At 37.1% G+C, this 26,644-nt stretch overlaps 1 protein-coding gene across 3 annotated transcripts in view; it reads left to right on the top strand.

The window, feature by feature from the left end:
• Nucleotides 1-26,644, top strand: part of UGGT2 (UDP-glucose glycoprotein glucosyltransferase 2) — a 165,891-nt gene that overhangs the window by 10,992 nt on the left and 128,255 nt on the right. For 2 of the 3 annotated variants that reach the window (XM_059041564.2, XM_067016652.1), the window contains exons 3-8: nt 1,040-1,170; nt 1,868-1,980; nt 11,535-11,709; nt 16,653-16,749; nt 19,535-19,607; nt 21,764-21,864. In XM_059041564.2, coding sequence (XP_058897547.1) covers nt 1,040-1,170; nt 1,868-1,980; nt 11,535-11,709; nt 16,653-16,749; nt 19,535-19,607; nt 21,764-21,864 — 690 coding nt within the window. Of the gene's footprint in view, nt 1-1,039; nt 1,171-1,867; nt 1,981-11,534; nt 11,710-16,652; nt 16,750-19,534; nt 19,608-21,763; nt 21,865-25,434; nt 25,480-26,644 lie in introns of those variants that run through there. The other variant, XM_067016653.1, reaches the window with a different exon arrangement.

Below are 26,644 nucleotides of genomic sequence, written 5' to 3'. Positions count from 1 at the left end.
CTTGCAAGTTAAGCCTAAAAATACATAGGTTTGCTTTCTGTAACCCCTGAATCCTATATCCATTACTACATTAGAGACAACCTTAACAGTGACCTTGACAAATTTTGATGTCTGTGGTCAGGCACTACTCACATTTGTTTCTGTTGACCCTCTTCTCTGTTTTCATGTAAAACCAATGTCCTTTTGACTGATGTAGTCATTTTTTGGTTATATTATTACATTAATTTTGACTGTTTTGTTGACCCTATAGGTATTATGTGTTTTTTAAGATCCATTTTTAAGATAACATCTCTTCTCTGATTGCTTTTGTGTTGCTTTTACTATTGAAGGCAAGTCTTGCTTTACTTTTTGATTCTTGGGGGGAAACTCACCATAACTTCCTGAGGAAATCACCTATAGTTTGTTAAAGTAGAAGTGAATGAGCACAGCTACTCTCATATGATGACTCTTTGAAATTATTGGATTAAGAAAGTATTATTGGCCTAGAATGAAGAGGTCTATTCACTTCTTAAATATTAATTCCAGAAATGTATTAGATGCCTGTTTTGTGTGCCAAGAGTAGAAAGGTATAATTGAAAAGCTAGAAAAGATTCTTGCCTTAACAGTTTATAGCTTAATGGGAAGGACAGCATTAAACAAATAATTATACAAATAATTTTTAGTTACTGTTTGAGAATTGATCTACAGATGGTATAGAGTCCTTTGCTATTCTTAGTCTCCTCTTAAATTGTAAGTAGGGCCTATATCTTATCTATGTATTATAACTCTACAACCTTGGAGTGAATTGGTCTATGTTGGCATCTTCCAAATAGATTTTAATGGCAAGATTATTTTCATCTGGACTTGTATTGATTTCCTGGACTTCAGTGGAAGATAAAAATGAATAATAAACTGGAGATCTTGATTTTCCCTTTTGCTCTAACATCTTCTATTCCAAACTTAAAATATGACATCAATTTAATTGGCTAAACAGTGAGAGATGTGCCAGTGTTTTGAATACAAAATACTAACATCCTTTTCTTTTGAATTCTTTTTGTAGAATCAGATTATTCTTACTACAACTTAATCCTGAGGAAAGCTGGACAGTTTTTAGACAATTTACATATCAATCTCTTAAAGTTTGCTTTCTCTATAAGGGCATACTCTCCAACTATTCAGATGTTTCAACAGGTATGTAAAAATACCCACACTAGGGCTTCCCTGGTGGCGCAGTGGTTGAGGGTCCGCCTGCCGATGGAGGGGACACGGGTTCGTGCCCCGGTCTGGGAAGATCCCACATGCCGCGCACCCATGAGCCATGGCCGCTGAGCCTGCGCGTCCAGAGCCTGTGCTCCGCAACGGGAGAGGCCACAACAGTGAGAGACCCGCGTACTGCAAAAAAAAAAAAAAGAAAAAAAAGAAAAAAACAACCCAAACTATATTTGACAGAGCAGCATGCTAGCAATGTACATACATCTATCTTAATGTGAATATCTTTAGCTAAAGATCTCCAAACTCGTAATGCCTGGTTCCATAGCCTATCATCGATTATATTTTCATTGTTACCATTGATTATAGTATAGCTGAGTATTTTAGGTAATTTTGTAGTTATTTGGGATAAGGCAGTTACGAAGACTAATCACGAATGAAGTGAACTGTAGTGACAATTTTAATTTAATGGGATGTTTTCAACAATTTCAAAGCATGTTTTCCTACTATACAGTTGATTTTGTTAAAACGTTTGATTCTGTCTATGTATTTTTACTTTAATTAGAGCAATAACTTAACAGTAGTTGGTAAGCTATTTTAATCAAAGTAATGTGTGCGTTTTAAAAATGATATTGTAATTATCAACTACTGTAGCTAAGTGTCGTCTTTGGAATCTTAGATTGCAGCTGATGAGCCTCCACCAGATGGCTGTGATGCATTTGTGGTTATCCATGAGAAACACACGTGTAAAGTTAATGAGATTAAAAAGCTGCTGAAGAAGGCTACTTCAAGGTAAATTAATCATCGGCTATAGTGAAAGAAGTGGTTTATAAAAAAAGATGAGGGGTGAAATAGAAACTTCTTATAATAAAAAATTTTAATATTCCAAGACATTGTATATTAAAGAATGTGCTCTCAATATGTCTAAGTCCTTCTCTAAAGTATATAAGTACTTTCAATATTCTATATTGATTAGCTTTTGATTTTAGAATACCAAAATACTGTAAGATATATGAGAGATATATTTTATGTAACATAAGTTCTTTCTCCAAATACAGGCAGACCTCAAAGATATTGTGGGTTCACTTCCAGACCACCTCAATAAAGTGAATGCTGCAATAACTCACACAAATTTTTTGGTATGCCAGTGCATGTAAAAGTTATGTCTACACTATACAGTAGTCTGTTGAGTGCCCAATAGCATTATGTCTAAAAAAGTGTATACTTTAATTTTAAAATACTTTATTGCTAAAAACTGCTAACCATCATCTGAGCCTTCAGTGAGTCTTAATCTTTTTGCTGGTGGAGAGTGTGAAATATTGCAAGAATTACAAAAATGTGACACAGAGACAGGAAGTGAGCAAATGCTGTTGGAAAAATGGTGACGATAGACTTGCTGGACACCATTGCCAAAAATCTTCAATGTGTTAGAAATGAAATATCTGTGAAGCACAATAAAGCAAAGCACAATAAAATGAGATATGCCTGTAAACATACAAAGCTGTGATTTATCTAAGCTATATCTCTTTAAATATAAACTGAATATGTACCTTGGGAGTAAAAAATTAATAACTAAAACAGTCGTATAGAATTGCTTTTTTTTTTTTTAATATATATTTTTTATTTATTTATTTTTTTTTTTGCGGTACGCGGGCCTCTTACTGCCGTGGCCTCTCCCGTTGCAGAGCGCAGGCTCCAGACGCGCAGGCCCAGCAGCCATGGCTCACGGGCCCAGCCGCTCCGCGGCACGTGGGATCCTCCCGGACCGGGGCACGAACCCGCGTCCCCGGCATCGGCAGGCGGACTCTCAACCGCTGTGCCACCAGGGAAGCCCTAGAATTGCTTTTTTATAATGCATTATTCAAAACCTTTTTCTTCTTCCAAGTATTTAATACAAATGAATATGAGAAGTAGGAAGGAGATTATTAATTTAGTAGTGATTTTTACAGAGTAATGCCTGCCAGTATATGTTTTACTGCCTGATTGTTTATAGTTTAAGAAGTATTAAAGTTGTTTCTCTAATGAAAGAGTTCTTTATATATTAAACAGTAACTTTTTATTTGTCAGAACCTTTTTCTAATATTTATATTTATATTAATTTTAATATAGAGAAGCTTTTATTTTTATGTAGCCATATTTGTCCTTTATGTATGTATGTTTTTATACTTACAGTTTTCCCCAAACCTGAGTGAGAGATTTTACTAATATTTCCCAGTAGCTTTCTTAAAGTTTTTGTTTTACCGTAAACTTTTAAACTATCTATAATTTATTTTCTTAGGAAGGCAAGGATCCAGTCAGATCTTTTTCCCCTCGGGTGGCTAGTCAATTATTATATTCACTATATTTATATTATGGTCTATTTTATAACTTTGTTCTATACTGTTATGTTTCTTGTAACAGTACCATGTTGTTAGTATTTGTTGCTTTATAATTGCTATATCTCACAGGACAGTTTCCTCTTCATTGCTGCTTTTTTTTTTCCTCCAGAATTTCTTAGCTCTTTGCGCTTGTTGATGCTTTCAAACTAACGTTAGAGTCCTTTTTCTCCTACCAAATTGCCTCCCGAAAAAGCCTTGGTTGGGTTTTAATTAGAATTATATTAAACCTATTAGTTAATTTTAAAAGAACTTTAATGTTTATTATGTCGAATCTCTCAACAGATAACATAGTACGTTTTCTGTTCATTCCTTCTTTTAAAACTTTAAAGTTTTATAATTTACTGTGTTTTTAAAATCAGAAATAACTTTTGTTTTATCAGTTGTTTTTCATCTATTAAGATTAATTCAAAGTTTTTCTCTTTGGACATACTGTGTATTATGGTAATATATTTTAAACTATTATACCTTTTCATTTCTAGGGAGAACTAGTTGTTAATGGTGTGGGATTATCTTAATTTTTGTTGAAGTGAGATTGCTTATACCTTTATTAAGATTCATTTTTCTACTTTGAGATTAGCTATTATTTAAACTATTTATGCCATTTTTTAATGTTATTCTAGCTTCATATAGTGAATTAGGCAACCATGTTATTCTATAAGAATTGGTGTAGCATAGCAATTACCTATTCCTCTAAAGCATTAATAGACTATGAAATTGTCAGCCCTAATGTGTTTTTCTTTTCCTAGTGCATTTTTTTGTTTGTTTGTTTTGTTTGTTGTTGTTTTTGCGGTACGCGGGTTTCTTACTGTTGTGGCCCCTCCCATTGCGGAGCACAGGCTCCGGACGCGCGGGCTCAGCGGCCACGGCTCACGGGCCCAGCCGCTCCGCGGCATGTGGGATCCTCCCGGACCGGGGCACGAACCCGTGTCCCCTGCATCGGCAGGCGGACTCTCAACCACTGTGCCACCAGGGAAGCCCCTAGTGCCTTTTTTAAAGTTAACTTCGATAACTTTATTTTTATTTATTTATTTATTTTTGGCTGCATTGGGCATTCGTAGCTGAGCACAGGCTTTCTGTAGTTGCGATGCGGTGGCTTCTCTTGTTGCAGAGCACGGGCTCTAGGCACGCAGGCTTCAGTAGTTGTGGCACGTGGGCTCAATAGTTGTGGCTTGCAGGCTCTAGTGCACAGCCTCAGTAGTTGTGGCACACAGGCTTAGTTGCTCCGCGGCATTTGTGATCTTCCCGGACCAGGGATCGAACTCGCGTCCCCTGTGTTGGCAGGTGGATTCTTAACCACTGTGCCAACAGGGAAGTCTGGTAACTTTTAAAGTTTTTATTATTGTTACTGTTTTCTGGCATCTGATGTCTGATGTTATAATTTTCTTAGAGAAACTAATATTAAAGTTAAATATTTAATATTTGGATATTTAATCTAAAATTAAGATTAAAAAAAGGTTAACATCAAGCCGTTTGGGAGAGCAACCTGCCATGGACTCTGTGAGTTCTTGCATGTTCTTGCCTGGTCTGACCAGTAAAAAATGCAAGACCTGAACTGCTCTATACCTGAACCACTTCTCAGGGTTGTGTTTGTAGTGAGCAGCCTTGAGGAACTAGGTGACGTTTCCTTCTGGACAGAAGAACGAACTTGTTTACTGCTTGTTATAAAACTGTGGTTCCCCAAGTACAGTGATCCTCAGCTGCAACGTACCCCCACTGTGTAGTATCCACTTAGCTCCATATTTTGTCCCACAGCCCGCCTTGTGGAACTTGGGGCGCAAGTATCATGCTCATGCTGCTTGCTGTGCTTTGAGCAATAAAAGTCCTTTCTCTTTGACCCAGGAGTCTCAGGTCTTCTGCCAGAATCCATAAAATGACAGAAGCCTAACTTATTACTTTGTAAGTAGGCTAAAACCAAGCCTTAGACCTTTTATAGTTCTTGACAGTTTTAGAAACGAGTGGGATGTTGACAGACCCATGGCTTTCTGAAGGAGGAAGGACAAAGGCCCCCGGGTTGGGGAGACGAAAGCTCGACACCTGGATTTCTTTCCTACTGCTGCCCTTTCCCTGCCACTCTGCACTCCCTGGGCTCCTGGCTGGCTGATAGCCGTTCTTCTGATAACTGCTACTGGAGCTCCTCACGCAGGACTTTTTGATCTTTGTTCCTACAGGAAAAGGCATCTAACCTCAATTGGTGGGCTTTGGAAGGTGCTCATAATGGGAAAGGGAATTAAAATGATCTCTCGACCAATTCATTGTACTTTTATTGTTTTGGCTCCCACATCTAAATCTATAACTGGTATTAATATTGTATGTGTTTATACTTTGAATGCTGTGAATGCTCATGGAGTCTAAAGCGAGATGCTCTCACTGGGAGGCTACATATATACTATCTACTCCCAGGTGGTCCAGCAGACTCAACATAGAATCCCAGGAGGAGAAGGGGGAAATCACAACTTTAGCCACAGACTGAATGGCTGCTTGAATGCCCAGAGAGGTAGTTTCCAAGTACAGTGACGCCACCTGCCTGACTCAGCCATCAAGTACACCCGTTTTTAAAAAGAGAAACTTAAAATTGCTGAGCTTTACTTGAAACTGAACCCCTGACTCAGGCAGTCTTGTGACCCTACTACCTGATGTTTACATTTTGGCACAGGTCAACTAGGCTTCAGTGACTGAGAGGGTGGAAGGGAGTCAGCGAGTCTCTCTGGTCAAGTGGAAATAGTATATTCAAGAGTTACCTAAACCTGTGTGATCTTAGGGTTACATGATGAAGTGGCTGGCGGCAGTTCCCCTTTGGGACAAACCCAGTGCCCCATTCCTTTACCTGAAGTAAAATTTCTGACTCGGTGGGGCCCTCAGTTCGCAATTGTCTCCTTTCATGCCTGGATCAAGTTACTGATACACTCAGCTAAGTTGCAGCCTGGTGGTGGCTTAGGGCTGCCGTTGCAGTTCGTCCAGGCTTCAGCTGTGAGAAACCAAAAGCAGATGTGGTCAGTCCATTCAGTGGGCAGAATCTGAGGCAGTCCTCTTATCCCTGGCGAATCCCCGACTCCTTAATGAAGCTCGCCGCGTTTATACTGACCCCTGGGCTGTTGCCAGAGGCCTGCCTATCTGGTCTGACACCTGAAGACTTCCAGATTAGAGGCAGCACTCTTCGGGGCTGTACACTGTGAGAGTAGACTGCACCTGCCCACCTGACAGTCTGGGTTACTTCTGTAGCCACACCCAGACCACACCCATTATCCAGTGAGTCTGAGTGGAGTGGAGCTGCATGTCAAGACTGCAGCATCCAAATTGCTTGCCGTTGCTACCTGGCTCCACCATCGCGTGGAAGATGCCCCATTAGAGACAGGAGCACGATGAAGGACTGCATGCTTCTGATGTAAGATCTACCACAGCATACCTGACTGTGACTTCTGCCCAGAGGTGGTTTCTTTGTCTTGTGGTAAAGGCGTCCGCATTGCACTGGGCCACCGCCTGCTTCTGGCAAACTGACTATGCCAGACGTTTGACCCTGCTCTTGGTGCTGCTACCTTTGGGGCCCCGTCCCTGTTGAGACTTCTTTACGTTACGGTTTTGCTACTTAAGTCCGATCAGCCAACTCTGGCCGCGCCACTGTAGCCCTTGAACCTAAACTGTTATTTTCCTGGCTTTCCAGATCATCTGTAGTCTGACAGCTATGCACCTTATCTCACAGAGGCCACCAACACTAGGTCAGTGGTCAAAAGTGTTCACTGAACATTCCACATTCTCTACCACCTACAGGCATCTGGTTTCTGAGCATACGAGAATGGCCTCCTCAAAAAGTAATTCGAAAAGTTTTGACTCTACCCCTCTCACCCTCTGATCCATAGACTTCAGTAAGGCCGTTTGATCGCCGGATGTGACCATGCTCGGGAAGGTTCCACCTCTTGGGCACCTCCTGTGAAATGGTTAGGATGAAAGAGGTAGGAGGTTGTATGGATTTGTTCAGGATTCTCCCGTGACCATTGCTGTCCTTCGGTCCGCAGCAGCCTCAGATCATCCTGGTTGGTGTGGCCTGCATGTGGTAGGCCAGCCAGAAGGGGCTTGAAGAACTGAAACTCTAATTTTGGTCTAGCCCCCTGGGTGTTTCGTTGGAAAGCTGTGGTCCTAAATCATGAAGATAACCTGTTGCTTGAGTCCACTGCTCACCAAGTCTTTCTACAGTGACCACAGGGGCCTCGCTGGAGGCCTGTAGTGGGTCTTTGTAAGTTTCCTAAAAATGCTCTTATCTCACTTGACTGAACCTGATTCTTCCAGATGAAAGGTGTGGGTATAATAGAGGATGATTCGAAAATAGGTGAAATTGTAGGTATTGGGATGGGACACATTGATTTCCTGGCTACTGAGGTAGGTGGAACTGCAAGTCTAGCGCCTGACCTTAGGCTCTGAAGGTGTGGGGAGGGGAAACATTGTTTTCTTTGATCCTGGATCCAGCACAGCAGCCTGTCAAGATAGTCATACAGTCTGCCTGAGTCGGCCAGCAGCTGTGGCTGACAGTCTGTCCGGCTGTGGGGTGTGTCATTCCTCTACATGCTGTGTGAACATGGTCAGTCCCGGGTCTGACTTGCGCCCGACTCCCATCAGTGGCAGCTCCTAAGCGTAGATTCCTCCCTCCCCCCAATTCACGTGTAAACACGTAGGCTGGACAGCCTTCTTTTAATCTGAATGATACAAATGTATATATGCGCTTCCACCTCCTGAGCAGCCTGGGGTTAGGCCCCATCGTGGTGCTTGACGCTGCAGCTACCTGGGGCAAGTTTAACGCTTTTGGAACTGGAGTGACACGTGCCATTTTGGGATTAAATGTTTGTATTTCTAGAAAGCAGGCACAGAATGTTTCCATTGCGGGTAGGGGTTGCTTTCTTATTATTGAGGGGGGGGGGCACTCTGCCATAGCCCCGAGTGTCTTTCTGGGTATGATGAGACTGTGTAGACTTGAATGGTCCGTGCCCAGGCCATTTCTCAGGGCTGTGTGGGGCAAGTGACTTTGAGGGATGAGTTAATGTCTGCCTCTGGGACAAACGGCAGGTTGTTTACTGCTTCTTACAGGATGAGGGGCTCCCCGCACTCAGTGCTTCTTAGCTGTGATGCGTACAGCTGAGCATTCTTGCGGGTCCATTTCCACCCTAATGGATTGCGGGGGCCACAGGGAACTGATGCAAACGTGCTAAATAATGCTCATGCCGCTTATGTGCCAAAAGTAGTGAAGTTCTTTGTTTTTGACCTAAGAGTTTGTCTTCTCCTAGGATCCATGAAACAACAAAAGGCAAACTTACTAGCTTGTAAGCGGGGTAAAATCGATTCCCTAACCTGACAGAAGCTAAATGGGTATACATAGATATATATAGTGTCTTTTATATGTATATATACACACACACACACACACACACACACAAATAGGAACATTTTAATTTTTTCCCTCTCTGTAGATGTTTTTCATTCCTAAGTTTTCTTCAGTTTTCATTTTCTTTCAGTTTTTCCAGATTAGATTTAATATTTTTTAAAGAAATAACGGATACACTTATTATACTTTTTTTTTCTAATGTATTACCATTTGCATTCATATTGTTTCTTATTTTTCCTTTGGTTGAGTTAGGAACGTGTTTTTTTCTTTTTCTTTTAATCATAACACATTTAGGGCATCAAAGTTATCTTTCTTTACTATATGGTATTCTTGTCCCAGTTTCCTAAAAAACTCCTTTTATTTCCTTGTTGGGGGCAAGGGAGGAGAGAAAGTTATACTCATTTAGGACGGTGACAATTGCTGTCACTTTCTCCCAAATAAATAAATGACATTTTAGTGTAATATCTGTCAAGTTTGGGGCAGATTCAGACCATGGATCTTTGAACCATGGAACAGGAAGTAGAGAGAAAAAGAATTACACTGTCTTTCTTTTTGGCTAGTACATTGTTGTATTTCAAGTGGTAAGGTGTATTATGTTTTAAGTAGGAAGACATCAGTTATGATTCTAAGTTAAATGGCGTAGATTTTATAATTACTGGGTTTTACTCCCAAATTACAGTATAAAGTTATTATTAGTTTTCAGCTTCATTAAGAGTTTTTGTTTTTTTCTGTGTCTTCGAAAATATCATTGGAGATTCTGGGAAATGTAGCATTAAGGTCTGCTCTCCAAATGCCACTACAAATCTGTGTTACCCTCCTTTTTTTGTCCAAAATGGAAAGCTGCATTTTTTTAAAATTTTTACTTTAAAAACAAATTTTACTGGAGTATAGTTGATTTACAAAAGCTGCATTTTAAAAGTTAAAAAAATTATATGTGGTCATTATTAAAAAGATTCAAATTCTTAAGAAAAAATACAATGTAGAAAGGGAAAATGACCCATAATTTTGTTAAGTTGGGTACGTTTTTTTCTTTTTAAATACATATATTCACATGCAGAGATATTCTTTTTTTTTAAACCTACATGGGATTGTACTATAAAGGATGTCTTAGAACCTTCCCCCACTGAATTATACATCCCTACATGTCTTGCATATAAATAAATATAAATATAGGTCTATGCTTTGTCATTGTGGAGCAGGACCCATTTATATAGTATTGTATTTCCACCTGACACATAGTAGATGCTCAGATATTTATCAAATGAATGATACTGTGATTAAATGAACAAGTACATTTAATTATCCCACCCCTTGTGATAGATATAAGGTATTTTACATTTTTCCTCCATTATAAACAATATCTGGTTGAAAGTACATATATTTTTTATGTACATGTATCGTTATACTGTTATCTTGATATTATCTTAGATACATTTCTAGAACTATAATCACAAGGTAAATAAGTGTATGCACTTAAAATTGGTACATATTTCAAAATTTTTCTTCAAAAAGCTGGTTATGTTTCATACTCCATTTCTAACATTTTCACTAATGCTAATTTGTATGATTTCCCTTTATAATCTTAGTCAATTCAAGAAATGTAATTTTCTATTTTTAAATGTAATCTAGTCGATTTTTAAAAGCTGTTTTCCCTCTTACGGAGTAATTCTCCATACATGTAGTATAATTTTTTATTACCTATGATATATCCATGTGATTCCTGAATTAATTAAAAAAGCAGACTTTGAAAGATATGTGTTTTTAGGGTATAAGAAGGCACTCACCATTACAGACTCATGAACAAATGTTATATTAGCCTTTATCTTTGTCTCTGGAAAATCTGTTTCATTTCTTCTAATTTTTTTCTTTTATATTCAACCTCAAGATTTATCTAATAGCATTTGCAGCCTTTCCAATTACCAACATTTGAAAACATTTATCTTTAATACTAATATTAATTTCATTGTGAAGATAGAATTTACTAATATGTATAAAGAATCTTGCATAGTGCCTGGAAAATAAGATGTCAAAGTCTGTTTATGATGGTAGGGCCAGACCATAGGACTGCTCTGTTGGTTTGATTATCCTTCGGGATTTAATGAGCTGTTATTCATATTAACAACTGATAATCTTTGCATGACATAGTACCTTTATTTTGTTTTTTAAAGATTTGGAGCCCATTTTCAGGGAATGTGAGCTATAATGAAAGGTTATATTCTTCTAATTGAAGAAAATATAAATTTTATTTCATTGAAAAATATGTTGCCATTTATATTTTATTTTTAAAGATAGCAAACATTGGTTGAAAATAAAATATTTTTAATATTCAGTGTTGGGCTAACCAAATTTATTTTTTCTTTTCTGTCATTCAGAAGTTCTGTGCACAAAGTCACCACAGGAAATCTAAATTCTTTTTCTGTGATTTTATGTGTGTGTGTGTGTGTGTGTGTGTGTGTGTGTATACACACACACACAGAGACACACAAATTCATATACATACATTCCTATAAGTTTGATAAGTAGAAGTTATAAAGTTTCATGATATGTTTCTCATATGCTCTGTACTGTCAGTTCTTGTTTGTGTTTTGTTTTCATTTTAGGCCCAGACCTTATCTGTTTAAAGGAGACCACAAATTTCCTACAAACAAAGAGAACTTACCAGTGATTATCCTCTATGCAGAAGTGGGTACCAGAGCATTTCGTAAATTTCACACAGTGTTGTCTGAAAAAGCTCAAAATGGGGAAATTCTCTATGTTCTTCGGCATTATGTTCAGGTACATGTTTGTTTTGTCCAAGCTTATTTTGGCTATAAAAAATACATTTTATAATAGTTTCTTTACTAGATTTTACATGATAATTTCCCCTAGAATAGTTACTTAAAGATTTTTTTAAATTAACACAACTATCACATGTGAATTTTATGTGGAAAAATATATTGAAATTCTGTGTCTTTTCTGGAAGTATCATGTTTATATTTCTTTCCTTTATAATATATTTGGAACAGATTTAAAACTTGGATAAAAAACAAAACCGTACAACAATAGCATGCGTAATATTTGCTAGGATTCATAAATATAGTTATTTTTAATGAAAATGTATTATGGTGAGGTAGTCTAATTTACTTGGTATATTGATAGTATATATTAGTTCAAAGTGATAAGCGTGGTATATGAATGCTCTCAAACCTCTTTGTTTGAAAGGCTGATTACTTTCTTATTCAAGTTTCAGAACAAATGTTCTGTGTTATCACCCAGTCTCCCAAGCTCTCATTGCAGTCACATTATCACATTATTCTGTTTTAATGACTTCGTAGCACTTATTACTGTGCTATCTCTAATTTTATTTCTTTAACACCTCCACACACACGCATGCACATACACACACACACACACAAACACAACCAAACTCTCACCATCACACATTAAAATATAATGGCCATTAGAGGACGGACTTTGCTTTTTTACTTCTATATTCTGAACATGGAAAGTGTTTTAATTTGCATTTCCCAAAATATTCATGGTGAATATTAATGTTTAAAATAATAAAAGCATTACAAATATACTTAATTGCCTATCCATATCTTTTGCCTGTTTTTGTATTGGATTCTTTGGGGCTTTCCTCCCCCATTTACAGATTTTTAAACACATATTCTGAATACTAGTCTTCTACACTCTGCAAACATCTTCTGTGTATTTCTGGTCTCCTGGTAATAAAAAAAAAAGTCATATTTCATTTAGTGCAAGTATTAATTGCAGTTGTACTCAAATTTATCCAACTTTTCCTTAATGGTTTCCTTCATGATGCCATAAAGACATTTTCTTATATTTTCTTGTGAGAATTAAAGTGCTGTTCTTTGTGTTTTGGTCTTTAATTCATCTGGATATATTTGAATTTGCTGTGAGGTAGAGACATAATTTTAGTTCCATATGGAAATTCATTGGTCTCTTCATAATTCATTGGACAGTTAACTCTTTATACTAATCCATCATATGCCAAGTTTTCATATAGGCATATATGTTTTTAGACTCTATTCTGTTCCAATAATATATCTATTCTATACAAATATAGCATTATTTTAATTGTAGTAGCTTTAAAATTTAAAGCAATATTGAAAAAGAGGAACAAAGCTGGAGGCATCACACGTCCTGATTTCAAACTATATTAGAAAGCTGTAGTGATTAAGACAGTATGGTATTGGCATAAAACAGATACATAGAGCAATGGAACAGAACAGAGAGCCGAGAAATAAACCTATGCATATATGATCAACTAATATTTAACAAGGGAGCCAAGAATACTCAGTGGGGAATAGATAGTCTCTTCAATAAACGGTGTTGGGAAAACTGACAGCCACACGAAAAAAATGAAACTGGACGCCTATCATATACCACTCAAAAAAATTAAGTCAAAATGGATTAATAACTTAATCATAAAATCTGAAGCCATAAGACTCCTAGAAGAAAACGTAAGGAAAAAGCTTCTTGACATTGGTCTTGGCAGTGAGTTTTTGGATTTGACCCTAAAAGCAAAGGCAATAGAAGCAAAAATAAACAAGTGGGACTACATCCAACTATAAAAACCTCTGCATAACTAAGGAAACCATCAACAAAATGAAAAGGCAACTTACCAAATTGGAGGAAATATTTGCAAATCATATATATGATAAAGGGTTAATATCCAAAATACGTGAGGAACTCATACAACTGAAGAGCAAATGTAAAAAAAGAGTTCAATTTAAAAATGGGCAAAGGACCTGAACAAACATTTTTCTAAAGAAGACATGCAAATAACCACCAGGTATATGAAAAGGTGCTCAGCGTCACTAATTGTCAGGGAAATGCAAATCAAAACCAGAGTGAGATGCCACCTCACACCTGTTAGAATAGCTATATGTCAAAAAGGCAAGAGTTAACAAGCATTGGTAAGGATGTGGAGAAAAGGAAACCCTAGTGCATTGTTGGTGGGAATGTAAAATGGTACAGCCGCTATGGAAAACAGTATAGAGGTTCCTCAAAAAGTTAAAAATAGAACTAGCATATGATATAGCAGTTCCACCTCTGGGTATATATCTCGAGGAAATGGACTCGCCATCTTGAAAAGCTATCTGCACCCCCATACTCGTTGCAGCATTACTTATATAGGAGCAGCCTATGTGTCCAGTGATGGATGAATAGATAAATGTGGTGTGTGTGTGTGTGTGTGTGTGTGTGTGTATACACACACGCACAATGAAATATTATTTGGCCTTAAAGAAGAAGGAAATCCTGCCATTTGTAACAACATGGAAGGACTTTGAGGGCATTATGCTAAGTCAGACGGAAAAAGACATATCATATGATCTCATGTATGGAATGTGAAAAAAACCAAATGCATAGAAACAGAGAACTGATCGGTGGTTGCTGAAATTGAGGGGTGGGGAGGGTTGAAGGGTGAAGGTGGTCAAAATGTACAAATTTCCAGATATAAGATAAAAAAGTTCTGGGGATGTAACGTACAGCATGATGACTATACTTAACTGTACTGTATTGAATATTTGAAAGTTGCTAAGAGAGTGGATCTTAAAGTTCTCATTACAAGAAAAAGAAAACTGTAGCTATGCGAGGTATGAACATTAACTAAATTTACTGTGTAATCATTTCATAATACAATTGACCCTTGAACGACTTGGAAGTTAAGAGCTCCAACACTCTGCGCATTCGCAAATCTTTGTATAGCTTATAGCTGGCCCTCCGTATATACGCCATTCCTCTGTATTCATGGTTCAGCATATGCAGATTCAACCAGCCATGGATTATGCAATAGTACTATTGAAAAAAATCCATGTGTAAGTGGACCAGTGCAGTTTATGCAGTTCAAACCCATGCTGTTCAAGGGTTTGATTTGATACCAAGTCATTATGTTGCACACCTTAAACTGTTGTGGTGCACGGGCTTTGTTGCTCCGCGGCATGTGGGATCTTCCCAGACCAGGGCTCGAACCCGTGTCCCCTGCATTGGCAGGCAGATTCTTAACCACTGCGCCACCAGGGAAGTCCCTGTGCTACCTTCTGAACAGATGCTTTTTTGTGGGAAAAGAAGAAATAGGATAATGAAGAAAGATTCTTTTCACCAGTTGATTTAGCCTATGAGCATTTTTGGTTTGCAAATCCAAAATTATTAAACTACAATTCAAATTTTATATTAATACCTTTCAAAAGGAGAAAGTAAATGTGAAATTAATAAACATGTATCTTTATTACTGAGGAGCTGGTAACATTCCAGAGCTGATCATGAAAATTGGTTATGTGAAATTGCATTTCTTTTATGGACTATAACAAGATATGTGGACTTAGAGGTTCAGTTTGCCTAGTCTTTTGAGTGGATAGTCAAAATATGTTTTTAAATTGAGCTGGATGAAATTGAAAACTCTTTAAAAGGTTTTCTACTTTGTCAGATTACTATAATTATAAACAACCCAGTTTCCTCATGCTATCTTTCATTATAGCATGTGCCTGAGAAATTAGCACATTAAATGTTAGTGTAGGCAGCAATGTTAAACACTTGTCTGCATATCTGAAACTAATTCTTACGTCATCTTATTTAGAAACAGAACAGCCCAGGAGGAGTCACTATGGTAGTATACTTATTTTGAAGGCTGAGGGAGAAGTTTAGGGAGGAAAGAAGAGTCTAAAAACAGTAGTATACTATTAAGGTTTTCTTTCTGTTTGTCCTCTGCCTCTTCCTCTGTCATGTTTAGAATTGCAGAACTACCCTCATGCAAATGTTAGTTAAGCAAAGACATGTAACATCTTCACAGGAGTTTGCTGAGTGCTAGGTTAAATGCGTTTTCTAACCCATGAAAGAATATGCCAAATGGTAATGATTGTAGCACAACTGATAAGAATTTCAGTCTAGAAGCTGGAAAGAACCTTAGACATCTTCTAAAAGATTACATATATTCATCCAGGTTGCTTATTACTTTTTTGAAAAAATGTGATGACTTCTCTTCCTTCACAGAGTAGTCTCTAGAAGTACGTTTTATATTTGCACTTCTGAAAAGGTGAAAGAAAAGGTACCAAATGCTGATCATAAATACTTCAGACAACTCAGTTTTAGGCAAATTGTTACGTCTCACTGCAAGAATAGGTATTAATTTGTGGCGTTTGGTATATTTTAATCATTGAGAAACATGAAGAAAGACTTAAATAGGTTGTTCAAGGCACTGAGCTTTTTTGTTTCCTTTGCCTCTACTTTCTAGTATTTGCTTTTGGGGACACTCGGGATGTCCTACATCCAGGCAACCAGCAAATGAATAGCATTTACTGGTTTAGCAAATCTTGTGTAGTTCCCCCAAAAGAGTACAGTTTTGTTGAAACTCGATTGTATGGTATCCTCTGTTAATTAATTCATGGGAAAGATCCAGAGTTACCATGGTATAACAGAAAAAGATCAGATATTTTTTTCATTGTAAAAAAGTAATTAAAACATCAGAGTCATGACAAGGATTTTAGAAAGTAAAGAAGTGGTCATCAACCAAATTCTAGCTCCTTGATGGACTGTCTAGAGAGAGTATAAATATCCCCCAAATAACAGTATTTCACAGTGATTACTTCAATATTAGTAATTTACCCTAATATCCTAATACACAGTCATTCTGAATTCAAAAGCAGATGTTTGACTAAATATTTTCTCTCTCTTTTTTTTTTTTTTTTTTTTTTTAAATAAATGTGTTTGAACAGAAACCAGCCTTGCAGAAAGTGTACTTATCTGGCTATGGTGTGGAACTAGCGATTAAGAGTACAGAATACAAAGCGTTGGATGATACCCAAGTCAAAAGTAAGTTCATTCTCTGTATTCGAGTAGAATGAAAATTTGGAGGCTTACACGCTTCAGTTGAAAAAAGGAAACGACTGTAATCCTACACACGTTAATGTGAGGCTGGGGAAAGGGTGGACATGTTCCTCCTCAGTTGGAATTGAAATACATTTCATATTATTGTGCTCTCAAAAACTTCAAGGAGTGGAAGTAGCATATTTGCTTTTACTCAATGGCTTCCCAACCATTTTCCGCAACATATAAACATTGATGATATACGTAGGATACGTAGAAGCAACAGATGAGGCTGCTTATGGCTAGAGGTGACTGACCCAGGAGCTCAAGACTGGCCCATGATGTGCCGTCACCCTCTGGGAGCAAGGGTGGGGGGCGGTCTAAGGGGATCAGTATCTCAGAAAACCTAAAACTCATTGGTAGCACTGCCTTACAAGTCTTGGTCTGAAGTATTTATATATGATGAAGTTAGGATGCTGGTCTTGTGTTTTCGCTTTTGTTTTTGTTTTGAAGTGGGACGGAGAGGGCTGTGAGTTGATTGGTTAGATGAAGTAGATTGATTAGATTTGTGATCTACCGGTCCAGTGTCTATGTTCTGTGTACTGAATGCATGCTCCAGATGAAGGATTCTGGAGACCTAAAAACACTAAAGAACTTTTCAGATTCTTACGGAAATCTTTTGTTACCTGGCTCATTGGAAATATATTTGTACCTGATTCTTGGTTAAGAGTTTCTGATTCATTCTTTTATATGGTCTCAGGTGTTGCTTCTGCTACAATTTTGTTTCTCTATTCAAGATCTGGTCCTGGCAGCCCTACCCTGATCACAGCTTAGCTCTAGCCCTCCTACTGAATGTGCTACAAATCAACATCTGTATTATTGTGATTGAAAATCCTGCTGGTTAAAGAGTTACTGAAAAAGTTTAGTAGAAATAATAATGCCCAGATTTTATGTATTTCCATATAGCTTGTATATAGCTCTACAGTGCTTTATAATTTAGTATCTTGTTTAACAGTCGTGGTGGTAACATAAGGCATTTTCTAGGCATCCTTGGGCTTGTAGAATTTTTTTTCAAGTCATGTGATCACATGTATTTCTATAGTACAAGTGGCACATTAAATTTTGTCGTACATTCGGAATATATTTTCTCTCCATTCTAGTTGCCGCTGCTTTAGTTCACTCCTTTTTTCCCTCTGTATATGGGTATCAGGCTTCTAACTGACCTTCTCTTCAGTACCCCTAGTCCCCTCACCCCCCAAATAGAATAATCCATCTGTTCTCCACTGTGCTTTCTGACCGCACTTCTTACGCTTCCACCGATTAAAATCCCGGACTGGCTCCCTGTCACCTTCTCGTAAATTCAAGGACCATATAGCGTAACAGAGAAAGCTTTTCACATTCCGGCCTCTTTCTGCCTCATCACTGTCCCTCAGCCCTCTCACTTGTACACTGTGGTCCTGTAACACAAAACTGTACACAATAATTTTCTGTTCCCTGGATGCCTCCCTCTGTGGCTCCACGCCCAGCCCTCGTGACCTCTGTAGAGCACTCTCATCCCTCAGCGTGTGCCGTCCCTTCCGCCTGAAACCTTCCTCCTTTCTCCCACCTCTTTTATTCATCTGAGGCCTCTTCATCTTTCAAGAATCGTGTATATCATCAGTCAGTACCTCTGAGATGGCGGCCCATCTTCCTGCTCTGTCAGAGGAAGGTTTTCCCTTTTCTATATTCCACATATTTTGTGCTTTCTTTCGGAAAAGTTTTAAGCAGTCTGTTAAAATTGCCTATTTTTCTCCTTTTCCACCAACTGGGGTTTGTGTCTTTTAAATTACTTTTTTTTTTTTTTTGCGTTATGCGGGCCTCTCACTGTTGTGGCCTCTCCCGTTGCGGAGCACAGGCTCCGGATGCGCAGGCCTAGCGGCCATGGCTCACGGGCTTAGTTGCTCCGCGGCATGTGGGATCTTCCCGGACCAGGGCACGAACGCGTGTCTCCTGCATCGGCAGGCGGATTCTCAACCACTGCGCCACCAGGGAAGCCCGTTTGTGTCTTTTGAGTCTCTCTTCCTGCTGTCTGTCTGGCAGGCATCGGGCGTCACAGAAGCCAGTCGATAAATATTTGCCTGATGAATGAATGAAAGGGAGTTTGAAAGGAAGGACTGGATCAAAGCACCCCGTGTTTTTAGTTGCGGTCCTAGAGGTCCAGCCTCTCAGGCGAGTAAGAAGGGAGAAGTGTACTTGATGAGCTCTGATGGAGTGTAGCCCGTACTGCTTACAGCCACAGATTCTTAGAATCCCAGAGTACGCTCACACATACCACTTACCACACTGTATGCTATAATTATTGGTAAGTAAAGGAGAGGGGAAGAGAAATGAACATAAAATATATCCTTATTCTTTGAGGCCATGAGTTTTGGTGTCTTTCTAAAGATTTCTTGATTATGTCTAAAGGTGTCAGAAATAATGTGAGAACTCCTGTATCTGTTAGGGTTTGGATTTCTCGCTGGCTTAAGAGCTAAGCCCAGGGTTTGTTGCAGACTCCTTGGTTTATCATTCTGGTATAAAATAGAACTTGACTGTGAAATGATCTAGAGAGCATTTATGATGGTTTTTAAATATGTAATAATCAAGCTTGTTTAAAAAGAACACATTCATGTCTCATTAAGCTGATCCATGAAAGAAAAACAAGGTAAAAACAAATGGAATTTGATTTTGAGTTCTTCTAATTTTTTATTATATATTCCTTTTTCAGCGTGAAATATTTTCATTTTATTTTGTTTTTGTTTCCAAAATATAGCTGTGACTAATACTACTGTAGAAGATATTACTGAAACAAATGAAGTTCAAGGATTTCTCTTTGGGAAATTAAAGTAAGTCTGAATTGAAATGAAACTATTACTATACTCTTAAGTTTGTTCTTAAAGGAATTGATTCAGTATGCTGGGCTGGCATATGTTTCACATTTTTAAAATATACATACTATTGTTTTTATTACAAAAGTAACACATGGTTAATGCAGAAAAGCACAAAATTGAAAAATAATCACTAATTCCACAGGATAATAAGTATGGTTAGAGATATTGGAATTGAAAGTAATCAGAGTTATCTCTGGCTAAAAACTAAAACAAAAATTTATGGAATCTTGTACAGATCTAATGGGTTACAAAAATCATAGTTAATATTGGATTTTTAGCATAAAAAAAAAAAAATTTCACGTCTCAAAAGAAGAGAAAATATTTATTTCCCTAAATTTCTGTGCCATATATTGCCATATTAAATACCTTTTAACTTCTGGTCTTAATTTCATATACATATATAAGTAACCTTTCAAAAAATTGAAGTTCTGCACCCTTTTTTTTTTCCTGCATCACTGATTGAAGACAAGGAATAGGATGGTGAGTGCTCTCTGAATGTTAATGGATGGGGATTGTTGTCGTTTTATGTGTGGTTTCTCTTATTTACAAGCAGGGAAAGTTTATGTTTCTATTATAAAGACAACATTAATTAAAAATAAAGAACCATTTTTATTATCTTTAGTTCTTATTTAGTAGTACAGATATTTATAAAGGACACTTAGGTCCGTTCTCCTGGTGAGTAGATAATGGTACAGAGCGAGGGGAACATTTTTGGACACTGTGCTCCTTCATACAGATGACTGAGTTATATTTCTACGGTTTACTGGACAAGTTGTATACTAGTGGCCTTAAAAAGTTAATGCATCTTGTAGAATGGATTTATTTTAAGTAAGATTTTTATTTAGTAGATAACATTTTTATTCCATTTCCAGCTGTGTCTCGCATCCTAGAATCCATAGTTCTATTTTTCTTTAAACGTAACAATTTATGGGAATAAATTGCATGTCTTCCAAAAAGCCTTTGGAACCCTGGGATATTAGTTTTTTTAGAGAGGAAATACTCAAAGTTAGTTTTTACACAATTAATTGATTTAGGCAAAAACCTTCTGCTTTGAGGTATTGTATGAATAATATGTTTTTGCCTGAATTACATAAATAATTTTAGCTGTGAAAATTATCATTAAGCTTGTGATTAAACATGAAAAACAATATAACAGCTCTTATAAACTTAGTATTACTCTGTAACTTAAAATATTGAGAAAGGAGTGGTTAATTTAATTCATAGTGAACTTCTTTTCAAAGAAGTTCTATTGCTTTCTCACTGTAAGAGCGGACTTGATTCATTTTCAAAATGTGGTCCCACATTGTAATAAAATTGCAAGATATGAAATTGTAGTACATTTATTATTGTTAACTATAAGATTAATCTTTCTGTATATTTACTTTTCATCTCACATTTTAAAATATTTATTTCTCTTTACTGTTGAAAATATGTATTTGTTTATAAATTGTGCTGATAGCTACATAAAGTTTTTTAAAAACAATTCTGTCTAATAATATGAAATGGTACTGTGTTTTGATTTCATGAGAGATGGAAGAAAAAAGATTATAGTTTTTATTATATGTATAGTAAAATATCATGCTACATTATTATTTGGCACTCTCTAAAAAATACCTAGAAATGTTTAATTAGGCAGAATTATCTTATTTAAGTTTTTATAAGTTTCAAAGATGGAACTTTTCAGAAATAGAGTAAACTCTAAAATTGTATAGGAAGCATTAATGTCTTTCCTTATAAAATAGTTTTCATTTTTAATTATAAAAGCAAGACTTGTAATTTATAAAATGTTAAATAAAAAGTGTATAACATAAAAACTAATTCTGCCCTCACACTTGGATCCCTTACAGGTAATGTTAACAAATGAAAGTATGTCCTTCCAGATTTTGTTTTCTTTTGTTTTGTTTTATACATTAAAAAAAGTAGAAATGCATATCTCCCTCATTTATTTTTAAGTTCTGTGGATATAACTGCATCACTATTTATTATTATCTTGATGAACAGTTATTTTGTGTGTAAATATTTGGAAAAGTTAATTTCAAAAATATACTGCTTGTATAGTAGTAATTTGTAGTACGTGATGATAATTAACATTACTTAATATTCTAATACAGAGAAAGATATTCAGATCTTAGCGATAATCTGACAACATTCCAAAAATACCTGATTGAGAGTAATAAAGAAATGATGCCTTTGAAAGTCTGGGAACTACAAGGTATAGTATTTCAGTCCACATTAACATAGCGTATTGGTAACTTATCTCTGTTTTGTTAAATAGGCTTTTATATAATATGATATAAGTTATTTCATAGGCAATAATAATTACTAATGATGCGACTAATATACATTACTTTTGTGGAAATACAAATTTAATTAAAAGGTTATTCATCAAGCAAACCATATTTTTATGTTTGTAAGATTTAAAATTATATAAAGTACAGTTATTTGATATCATCTAATCATTTTTAAAGTGTACATGAGTTATAGATTCATCTCAGGTATTAAATCACATTTCAGAGAATCTATAGCATTGATTAGAAATCCTGATTAGTAAGTCAGGAGAAATCAGAACTAAATCTTAGTTTTCTTCTCTTCAAAATTTTGATCTTAACAGACCGTCATATGTTTCATTGTGAACTTAGAATAGCTCCCGTACTGACATCCTATAAGCAGATATTTTGAGACTGAACCAAATTTTGAGAATGAATCAAAATTCCTTTTCAGTTTGTAATTTTCTTTTTTATTATTTGTAATGTTTAGTGGGTCATGGGAATATGTCACTTTTCTGTGGAATCTATAACTTTTATCACATCTCTCGTCAACTTTTTTTTAATATAACAACTTACTGAAATATACTTGATATGCAGTTCACCCATTTAAAGAGTACAGTTCAGTGGGGTTCAGTATATTTTTAGAGCTTTTAAACTGTCAGCACAGTCAATTTCAGAGACCCATAATTTAGAAAATTGTAAGTGATAGGGTGCTTCTGAAGGCTGGTAAACAGAGAACATGCAAAGTTAGCTTACTTGTAATTAACCTCACTGATGTCTGTGGAAAGCATATTTGAATGAACTAGAAACAGGAAATCTAGTTAAGACATCACTGAATTAGTGTAGCGAGAGATAGAACTATGACTGTGGTAAAAGGCATAGAGAGGAAGGCCAGATTTAGCAAATATTTAGGAGATGAAAAGAGTCAAAGATGAATTTAAAATTTCCAGCTTGGAGCCTGAGTAGAGAGAATATAAAACATGGAAGTGGGTTTGGGGGTTGAATACGGGGCCCAGAAATAATGAGACTGGCGTTAAAAAAGATAGACTTAAAGTGATGGTGACATATCCAGGTGACCAGGTCCAGTGGTGGGGTGAATACAAAGTCCTTATACTAAAAGGAGAGGATTTAAAAGTTGAAAATATTAGCATAGAGATTTTTTTTAAAGGTGGGGGCGCTAACTGAAAGTGTAGGGTGCCCAAGGGAGTGTCTGCGTGCTCGTCTGCATGGGGAAAGTAGACACAGTGGAATGGTGAGAGCTAGAAGAGCACATTACTGAAGCCAAGGAAGTAGATTCAGGAGAGTGTAAGTGATCAGGACCTTTTCCTTTTTTGATTGATTTAACAAGTGTTTATTGAATTTCTACTAGGAGTCAGTCATGTCCCTACAACCATGGTTTTATAATTTTTGGCTGAGACCTGGAGTAGGACGTGTATTTTACATCAAGACCCATACACAAGTGTATAATGTATGAATACACAGATATGCTTAAAACTAAAAAAAAAAAAAAAAAAAAAACGCTTCAGCATAGATATGTTTACCACATTTTATTAATTCTATAAGACTTTAAAAAAAATAAATCTATTTATTATTTATTTATTTTTGGCTGCATTGGGTCTTGCACACGAGCTTTCTCTAGTTGCGGCGAGCGGGGGTTACTCTTCGCTGCGGTGCGCGGGCTTCTCATTGCGGTGGCTTCTCTTGTTGCAGAGCGCGGGCTCTAGGGCGCACGGGCTTAGTTGCTCCACGGCACGTGGGATCTTCCCAGACCAGGGCTCAAACCCTTGTCTACTGAACTGACAGGTGGATTCTTAACCACTGCGCCACCAGGGAAGCCCAAGACTTTCTTTTATTCTACCCTATTTCATTTGAGGAAAAAAAAAAAACTTCACATTATCCACTAATGTGATTTCACTACTAACTAATGGGTTCCAACTGACACTTTGAAAAAGTGCTATATTCTGAAGATAAAATAAGAGTTAAAGCAGACACCACGTTTATTCAAAGGATCTTGGACAAACATAAACAACTTTAAAAAACCAATGTAAAAATTAGCATTGTAATTGCTGCAGAGGAAAGGGACGTAAGGTGAAGAAGGGCCTATGCCTGGAAGATCTGACTGGTGGGATGGGGGCAGGGAAGGGGTGACAGAAAGGGGAGGGTTCCTCAAGAAGTGGTGATTGAATTGAGATCTGAGGAAGGGCTAGAATAAATTTGAGGGTGGGTTACTTAGAGAGAATATCAAAGACCCTTTCAGGGGATTGGAAATGGAGTGTGAGGGAGAGGAGCTATCAGGAACAACTGCTGTATTCATGGTTTACCCAGCTAGATGGACAGCGGTGGATTTTCTGGAAAGAGGAGACTAAAGAGGACCAGGTTTGGGCAGAGTTTGGTGGGATATCACACATTTGTTACTGAACGTTGCTGCTTTTGAAGTATCCAAGTGGTAAAACCAGGAAGACAGTTAAATATGGGAATCTGGATTTCAGAGGCAAAGTTAAGGACTTAAATAATTTATGAGTCACCTAGGTATGGAATAGTCTAGAAAAAAGCAAAAGATGTTAATAGACTATGCTAATATTATATTCATTTACTTGTTATTTACAGTTTCTCTGATTTCATGAGTGAATTTTCAGGGGCTTTTGAGCAGCGTATGTGAAGGAAAATTCCATTCATGTTGTAAAAAGTTTTTAAAAGACTAGTGCTATCAGAACTGAGTAAAATATAGTTGTCCGTGGTCGTGATGATGATGATGATTGGCAGTGATAAAAATATTAGCTAATACTATTTGTCTGGCACAGTATTAGGCTCTTTATATGCATCATCCTAATTAATTTTTTTAAAAAGCTCATGGGGTATTGATAGATATCCTGCTTTTCCAGATGAGGAAACTGAGAAACATACACACAAAATAATTAGTCCGAGGTCACCAATCTCATAAAGCACAAATCAGGGATACTTAAAGTCAGCAGGTCTCTCTCATTTTAGAGCCTAAATTCTTTCTATACCTCTATGTTGTACTGTTTTTAAGTATAACATCATGCAGCCAAATGTCCTCAGGCAAGGTCTTCCATCATATACTATCCTCAAAAGAAATACACTTTTGAAATGCAAATCAAAACTACAGTGAGGTACCACCTCACACTGGTCAGAATGGCCATCATTAGGAAGTCTAAAAGTAACAAATACTGGAGAGGGTGTGGAGAAAAGGGGAACCCTCCTACACTGTTGGTGGGAATGTAAGTTTGTGCAGACACTATGGAAAACAGTATGGAGGTTCCTCAGAAACTTAAAAATAGAATTGCCATATGATCCAGCAATCCCACTCCTGGGCATATACCGGACAAGACTATAATTCGAAAAGATAACATGCACCCCTGTGTTCATAGCAGCACTATTCACAATAACCAAAACAGGGAAACAACCTAAATGTCCATTGACAGATGAATGGATAAAGAGGATGTGGTACAGATATACAATGGAATACTACTCAGCCATGAAAAAGAATGAAACACTGCCATTTGCAGCAACATGGATGCAACTGGAGATTATCATACTAAGTAAGTCAGAAAGAGAAAGACAAATACCAAATGATATCACTTGTATGTGGAATCTAAATTGTGGCACAAATGAACTCATCTACAAAATAGAAGCAGACTCACAGGCAGAGATCAGACTTGTGGTTGCCATGGGTTGGGGAAGAGAGATGGGCTGGGAGTTTGGGGTTGGTAGATGCAAACCATTACATTTAGAATGGATAAGCAACAAGGTCCTACTGTAGAGCACAGGGAACTATACTCACTGTACTGTGATAAACCGTAATGGAAAAGAGTACCAAAAAAAGGATGTACCCATGCGGATACCTGAGTCACTTTGCTGTACAGCAGAGATGGGCACAACATCTTGCTGGATCATATGGTAGTTTTATTTAATTTCTCGAGGAATCTCCGTAATGTCTTCAGTAGTGGCTGTAGCAGTTTACATGAGTAACTTGCATATTTTGGATAGTTAACTCCTTATCAGATATAATGATTTGCAAATATTTTCCCCCATTACATAGGTTGCCTTTTCATTTCGCTGATGATTTCCTTGCTGTGCAGAAACTTTTTTGTATGATATAGTCCCACTTGTTTATTTTTCCTTTTGTTGTCTTTGTTTCCGATGTCAAATCCAAAAAAATCGCTGCCAAGACCAGTGCTAAGGAACTTACCCCCCTGTGTTTTCTTCTAGGAGTTTTGTGGTTTCAGGTCATAAGTTCAAGTCTTTAATCTATTTTGAGTTGATTTTTGTGTACAGTGTAAAATAGGGGGTCCAGTTTTATTCTTTTGCATGTGGACATCCAGTTTTTCCAGCACCACTTATTGAATAGAAAGTTGTACTTTTTCTTGTCAGGAAGTGATCCTATGGCAGAAGGATCCTGGTCAGGTAAGGACTGAAAAGAGTCCATTGTGTTTGCAATTAGGAGATAGTAGTGAGCCCCGAGAGCTCCACTAGTGCTGGGGAGTGGAAACATTCTTAGGTAGGTTAAGGAAATTCTATTTAAAGTTATTCAGCTAGTAAGTGATATAGAGCTGGAGTTTGAACCTTGGTCTGCTAGACGTTACCAGTCCGTGGGAGGCCGCCCTGGGAACATCTTTTCTAGGCTTTGACTCCAACTGGATTCGCCACTCTACACTGAAAAGGTAGAAACAAAACTAGTCTCGCTATGATAAAGTGGTCATTTTA

Source organism: Kogia breviceps, chromosome 16 (genome assembly GCF_026419965.1).
Source record: "Kogia breviceps isolate mKogBre1 chromosome 16, mKogBre1 haplotype 1, whole genome shotgun sequence".
Taxonomy (NCBI): domain Eukaryota; kingdom Metazoa; phylum Chordata; class Mammalia; order Artiodactyla; family Physeteridae; genus Kogia; species Kogia breviceps.
The sequence above is the reverse complement of the archived record's forward strand: the minus strand, read 5'-3'. Positions and strand labels throughout refer to the sequence as shown.